Source organism: Triticum urartu, chromosome 5A, assembly GCF_056163025.1.
Source record: "Triticum urartu cultivar PI428250 chromosome 5A, HENAU_Tu73, whole genome shotgun sequence".
Classification (NCBI taxonomy): domain Eukaryota; kingdom Viridiplantae; phylum Streptophyta; class Magnoliopsida; order Poales; family Poaceae; genus Triticum; species Triticum urartu.
The window spans coordinates 195,431,454-195,438,808 of NC_141877.1; the positions used below are offsets into that span (position 1 = coordinate 195,431,454).

The following is a 7,355-nucleotide window of genomic DNA, read 5'->3' on the forward strand; positions in this document are numbered from 1 at the left end:
AGTTTGCGCCAACTCTCAATGTGAGAAAGGGCAATGCACGGTACCGAAGAGGCTAGCAAGGATGGAAGGGTGAGAGTGCGTATAATCCATGGACTCAACATTAGTCATAAAGAACTAACATACTTATTGGAAAAATCTACAAGTCATCAAAAACCTCGGTACTACGCGCATGCTCCTAGGGGGATAGATTGGTAGGAAAAGACCATTGCTCATCCCCGACTGCCACTCATAAGGAAGACAATCAAATAACACCTCATGTTTCAAATTTGTTGCATAACGTTTACCATACGTGCATGCTACGGGACTTGCAAACTTCAACACAAGTATTTCTCAATTTCGCAACTACTCAACTAGCACGACTTTGATATTATTACCTCCATATCTCAAAACAATCATCAAGCATCAAACTTCTCTTAGTATTCAAAATACTCTTATGAAAATTTTACTAATATTGAACACCTAGCATATTAGGATTTTAAGAAAATTACCATGCTATTAAGATTCTCAAAATAATCTAAGTGAAGCATGAGAGATCAATAGTTTCTATAGAACAAATCCACCACCGTGCTCTAAAAAATATAAGTGAAGTACTAGAGCAAAACTATATAACTCAAAAGATATAAGCAAAGCACATATAGTATTCTAACAAATTCCAAATCATGTATGAATCTCTCAAAAGGTGTGTACAGCAAGGATGATTGTGGTAAACTAACAAGCAAAGACTCAAATCATACAAGACGCTCCAAGCAAAACACATATCATGTGGCGAATAAAAATATAGCTCCAAGTAAAGTTACCGATAGAAGTAGACGAAAGAAGGGATGCCTTCCGGGGCATCCCCAAGCTTTGGATTTTAGGTGTCCTTAGATTATCTTGGGGGTGCCATGGGCATCCCCAAGCTTAGGCTCTTTCCACTCCTTGTTCCATAATCCATCAAATCTTTACCCAAAACATGAAAACTTCACAGCACAAAACTTAAAGTAGAAAATCTCGTGAGCTCCGTTAGCGAAAGAAAACAAAACACCACTTCAAGGTACTGTAATGAACTCATTCCTTATTTATATTGGTGTTATACCTACTGTATTCTAACTTCTATATGGTTTATAAACTATTTTACTGGCCATAGATTAATCAAAATAAGCAATCAACACACGAAAAACAGAATCTGTCAAAAACAGAACAGTCTGTAGTAATCTGTAGCTAGCGCAACATCTGGAACCCCTAAAATTCTAAAATAAATTTCTGGACGTGGGTAATTTAACAATTAATCATCTTCAAAAAGAATTAACTAAATAGCACTTTCCAAATAAAAATGGCACTATTTCTCGTGAGCTCTAAAGTTTCTGTTTTTTACAGCAATTTCAACAAGACTTTCCCCAAGTCTTCCCAACGGTTCTACTTGGCACAAACACTAATTAAACACAAAAAACACAAACAAAACAAAGGATAGATAAATTATTTATTACTAAAGAGGAGAAGAAAGAAAGGAATAAAAATAAAATTGGGTTGCCTCCCAACAAGCGCTATCGTTTAACGCCCATAACTAGGCATAACAAGCGAAAATAGATCCAGGTATTGTCATCTTTGGTAGGCAATCCATTAGTGGCTCTCATAATAGATTCATAAGGTAATTTAATTATCTTTCTAGGAAATTGTTCCATGCCTTTACTTGATGGAAATTGGAATCTAATATTTCATTCCTTCATATCAATAATTGCACCAATCGTTCTAAGGAAAGGTCTACCAAGAATAGTACGACATGAAGGATTATAATCTATGTCAAGAACAATAAAATCTACGGGAACATAATACCTATTTGCAACAATAAGAACATCATTAATTCTTCCCATAGGTTTTTTAATAGTGGAATCCGCAAGCTGCAAGTTTAGAGAGCAATCATCAAAATCACGGAAACCTAACAAATCACACAAAGATTTTGGAATCGTGGAAAAACTAGCACCCAAATCACATAAAGCATAGCATTCATGATGTTTAATTTTAATTTTAATAGTTGGTTCCCGCTCCTCATAATGTTTTATAGGGATAGAAACTTCTAATTCAAGTTTTTCTTCATAAGATTGCATCAAGGCATCAACGATATGTTTAGTAAATGCTTTATTTTGACTATAAGCGTGAGGAGAATTTAGCACGGATTGCAACAAGGAAATACAATCAATCAAAGAGCAATTTTCATAGATAAATTCCTTGAAATCCATAATAGTTGGTTTAGCAACATCTAGGGTTTTATTTTCTTCAATCCCACTTTTATCAAATTTAGCATCAAGATCAACAAATTTCGAATTCTTAGAACGCCTTCTAGGTAAAGGTGGATCATATTCAGTCCCGTCATTATCAAGATTCATATTGCAAAACAAAGATTTAATAGGGGACACATCAATAACTTTTAGATCTTCATCTTTGTTTTCATAGCAATCTGGTTTAGTGGCCATCTTATAAACTAAGGTAGCCTACCTATCCGAAATTTCAGCAGTTAATTTCCCAAGATGAGCAATTTGGGATCTTAAACCATTGAATTCTTTAGACATATCATCAAGCTATTTATTCATAAAACTCATAAAACTTTTCTGTTCTTTCAGCTCATTTCTTAAGAAACTATTGTGTTCAAATTGCAAGACCATGAAACTCCTGACATTGTTTTCGATATCCTCTAATCTTTTAAGGTGAAGGTCACCAAATTTAGGTAGAGCCATCGTGACAAGCAAGCAAACTAACACACAAGCAAACAAAAAGAAAGTGGGAAAAAAGAGGCAAATAGAGAAAGAGAGGGAGGATAATGAGAGAGAGGGCAAATAAAACGGCAAGTGTGAAGTGGGGGAGAGGAAAACGAGAGGCAAATGGAAAATAATGTAATGCGGGAGATAAGGGTATGTGATGGGTACTTGGTATGTTTGATTTTGCATAGACCTCCCCGGCAACGGCGCCAGAAAACCTTCTTGCTACTTCTTGAGCACTGCGTTGGTTTTCCCCGAAGAGGAAGGGATGATGCAGCAAAGAAGCGTAAGTATTTCCCTCAGATTTTGAGAACCAAGGTATCAATCTTGTAGGAGGCTACGCACGAGTCCCTCGTACCTGCGCAAAACAAATAAATCCTTGCAACCAACGCAAATAGGGGTTGTCAATCCCTATAAGGCCACTTACGAGAGTGAGATCTGATAGATATGATAAGATAATATTTTTGGTATTTTTGTGATAAAGATGCAAAGTAAAATAAAGGCAAAGTAAATAGCAAAGGACATAACTAAGTAGTAGGAGATTAATATGATAAAGATAGACCCGGGGGCCATATGTTTTACTAGTGGCTTCTCTCGAGAGCATAAGTATTCTACGGTGGGTGAACAAATTACTATTGAGCAATTGACATAATTGAGCATAGTTATGAGAATATCTAGGTATGATCGTGTATATAGGCATCACGTCCGAGACAAGTAGACCGACTCCTGCCTGCATCTACTACTATTACTCCACTAATCGACCGCTATCCAGCATGCATCTAGAGTATTAACCTAAAAACAGAGTAACGCCTTAAGCAAGATGACATGATGTAGAGGGATAGACTCATGCAATATGAAGAAAACCCCATCTTGTTATCCTCGATGGCAACAATACAACACGTGCCTTGCTGCCCCTACTGTCACTGGGAAAGGACACCGCAAGATTGAACCCAAAGCTAAGCACGTCTCCCATTGCAAGAAAGATCAATCTAGTAGGCCAAACCAAACTGATAATTCGAAGAGACTGGCAAAGATAACCAATCATACATAAAAGAATTCAGAGAAGATTCAAATATTATTCATAGATAGACTTGATCATAAACCCACAATTCATCAGTCTCAACAAACACACCGCAAAAAAGAAGATTACATCGAATAGTTCTCCACAAGAGAGGGGAGAACATTTTATTGAGATCCAAAAAGAGAGAAGAAGCCATCTAGATAATAACTATGCACCCGTAGGTCTGAGGTAAACTACTCACACTTCATCGGAGGGGCTATGGTGTTGATGTAGAAGCCCTCCATGATTGATGCCCCCTCCGGCGGAGCTCCTGAACATGCCCCAAGATGGGATCTCGTGGATACAAAAAGTTGCGGCGGTGGAATTAGGGTTTTGGCTTCGTATCAGATCGTTTGGGGTATGTAGGTATATATAGGAGGAAGGAGTACGTCGGTGGAGCAACAGGGGGCCCACGAGGGTGGAGGGCGCGCCTGGGGGGGGGGGGGTAGGCGCGCCCCCTACCTCGTGGCCTCCTATTTTCTTTCTTGACGTAGGGTGCAAGTCTCCCGGGTCTTGTTCGTTGAGAAAATCATGTTCCCAAAGGTTTCATTCCGTTTGGACTCCGTTTGATATTCCTTTTCTTCGAAACCCTAAAACAGGCAAAAAATAACAATTCTGGGCTGGGCCTCCGGTTAATAGGTTAGTCCCAAAAATAATATAAAAGTGGATAATAAAGCCCAATAATGTCCAAAACAGTAGATAATATAGCATGGAGCAATCAAAAAATATAGATACGTTGGAGACGTATCACCTCGTGAGGGAGAACCGCTTCGGCTCCGTAGACGAGGAAGAATGGAGTCTCGCCTGTTGGCTTGGTGGCGGTGGTGCGGATGGACCATAACACGGACTGGAGCTCGTCGTGCCAGGCCCTGCCACAGGCCTTGAGCTTCTTCTTGAAGGTACTTGTCTTGAGGCCTCTCAAGACCTCCGCATTGGCGCACTCGGCTTGGCTGTTGCTCATGGGGTGTGCCATTGAGGAATAGGATATCTGCGTTCCAAGATTAGCATAATATGTTTTGAAGAGATTGCTAGTGAACTACGAGCCGTTGTCGGTGATGATGCGATTGGGGACTCCGAACTGTCTCACGAGGCCCTTTATGAACTTGATTGTGGAGCCGACTGGGATGGTGTGGACGGCTTCCACCTCCGCCCACTTGGTGAACTTGTCGATGGCGACATAGAGGTAGCGGTAGCCCCCGGGAGCTCGAGGGAACGTACCCAGGATATCCAGCCCCCAGACCACAAGCTACCATGAGAGTGGGATGGTCTGGAGGCCCTGAGCAGGCTGGTGGGTTTTCTTGGCATGGAACTGGCAGGCCTAGCAGGATTTCACCAGCTCGGTTGCATCGTTGAGTGCCGTGGGCCAGTAGAACCCGTTGCGGAATGCCTTGCCCACCAAGGTGCGCGACGACGAATGATGCCTGCAGTCTCTGCCATGTATGTCAGCTAGTAGTTCACACCCCTGCTCCATGGAGATGCATCGCAGGGAAACATCATTCGGTTGTTTTCAGTATAACTGACCGTCCCGAATGCAGTAGGATGTGGCCTGTCGAGCTACACGCTCCGCGTCCTCCTACTTCTCCGGCAGGATCCCTTGCAGCAGGTACACCATAATTTCCTCACCTCATCACCCCTCCTGGGTTCGAGCGCAAGGAGCAGGCGCACTCCTGAGGTCGAGCCGCAGGCGGGAGCTCCTGAGGTTGGTGGTGACGGGAGCTCTGCCAGAGGCGGCTTAGGCTCCGCAGCTGGAGCAGCTGCTGAAGGCTTGAAGAGCCGCTCCTCGAAGACGCCAGGCTCCTCGGGCTGACCCCTTGACGCCTTCTTGGAGATATCGTTGGCTTCCTTGTTTGTGCCACGGTGCACATGCTGCAGTTCCAGGCCCAAGAATTGCTTCTCCATTTTGCGTACCTCCGCGAGGTATGCCACCATGTGCTCGTCCTTCAGCTCATACACCTCGTCGGAAAAGTTGACGAGGAGCTGGGAGGTGCTTCACCCCCAGGGCCTCCGCAGCCTTGAGGCCAGCGATCAATCCTTCGTATTCCGCGATATTGTTGGAGACCTTCTCGCCCCGCTAGAAGCAGAGCTGCGCAGCATAGTAGGGCTTGCCCTGGGTGGGCGAGATCAGCACGGCCCCAGCCCCCGCGACCTGGCACATGAAGGCGCCGTCGAAGTACATGACACAGCCGTCTGGTGCTTCGCTCTCTGCTCTACGCTTCGGGCCCTGGGGCGTCAGTGAAACTCCGCCATGAAGTCGGCAACGCGGCTCCCTTGATGACCCTGATGGTGCTAAACTCCAGCTGGAGTGCCTGCAACTCAATGTTCCACTCGGCAACCCTTCCCGCAGCATTGGGGCTCCAGAGTACCCTCTCCAGCGGGTAAGCTAAGACAACCTCGATGGGGTGGCCTTGGAAGTAGTGGCATAACTTGCGCTAGGCCATGAGGAGTGCGAGCGGAAGCTTTTGTGGCATGGGGTACCATGCCCGTGTATCTTACAATACCATGCTGACGAAGTACACCGGGTGTTCGACGAGAGCGGATGTGTTGGTGGCGTCCGAGATCTCCTGAGGCTGGAGCGCCTCCTAAGGCTGGGGGACCTCAGGAGTTTCATCGCCCATCGAGGCCACCACAGCCTCAGGAGCATCGTCTTGTGAAGCTTGGTCATCTGCTGGCTCCGCTGTGGCCTCAGGGGCACCGTTTTGGTGTCGCACCGTCCTGACTGAATGTGCAGTGTCATGCAGCATGCTCTTGGCCTGGCGCTCTTCCCGGGTAACCACCAGCGCTGCGCTACCGAAATGAGGTGTGGCGGCCAAGTAAAGCACCAGGGGCTTGAGAGGACGAGGCTCCACCTTCATCGGTGGGTGGTTAGGTATCTCTTGAGGTCTTGAAGTGCTATGTCAATGGCTCACGCTCATGTATTGCATGAAGATTGAAAAAGTTTGAGAACAACAAAAGTATGAAACAATTGCTTGGCTTGTCATCGGGGTTTTGCATGATTTGAATACTTTGTGTGGTGAAGATGGAGCATAGCCATACTATACGATTTTGTAGGCATAACTTTCTTTGGCCATGTTATTTTGAAGAGACATAATTTCTTAGTTAGTATGCTTGAAGTATTATTATTTCTATATCAATATTAAACTTTTGTCTTGAATCTTTCGGATCTGAATATTCATACCACAATTAAGAGAATTACATTGAAATTATGCCAAGTAGCATTCCACATCAAAAATTCTGTTTTTTTATCATTTACCTACTCGAGGACGAGCAGGAATTAAGCTTGGGGATGCTAGATACGTCTCCAACGTATCTATAATTTTTGATTGTTACATGCTATATTATATCCTGTTTTGGACACTATTGGGCTTTATTATACACTTTTATATTATTTTTGGGACTAACCTATTAACCAGAGGCCCATCCCAGAATTGCTGTTTTTTGCCTATTTTAGGGTTTCGCAGAAAAAGAATATCAAATGGAGTCCAAACGGAATGAAACCTTTGGGACGTGATTTTTGGATTGAACATGACCCAGAGGACTTGGACCCTATGTCAAGCAATCAATGA

General features: G+C 43.7%; 1 protein-coding gene across 1 annotated transcript; it reads right to left on the reverse strand.

Annotated features, from left to right (window-relative positions):
* Positions 1-5,110: 5,110 nt before the first annotated feature.
* Positions 5,111-5,721, reverse strand: LOC147970779 (uncharacterized). The gene is made up of 2 exons (XM_087523622.1): positions 5,416-5,721; positions 5,111-5,254 (listed from the first exon to the last, which is right to left on the reverse strand). Exons 1-2 carry the CDS (start codon positions 5,719-5,721, stop codon positions 5,111-5,113), a joined length of 450 nt encoding a protein of 149 aa, XP_087379748.1.
* Positions 5,722-7,355: the final 1,634 nt, after the last annotated feature.

What these genes read in the sequence shown, in the direction of transcription:
- LOC147970779 (XM_087523622.1), bottom strand. Translation starts at nt 5,721, where the DNA reads ATGGTGGCATACCTCGCGGAGGTACGCAAAATGGAGAAGCAATTCTTG. An exon ending in AACCCAGGAGGGGTGATGAG is followed by an intron (nt 5,255 to 5,415) that starts GTGAGGAAATTA and finishes TCCATGGAGCAG; the next exon opens with GGGTGTGAACTACTAGCTGA.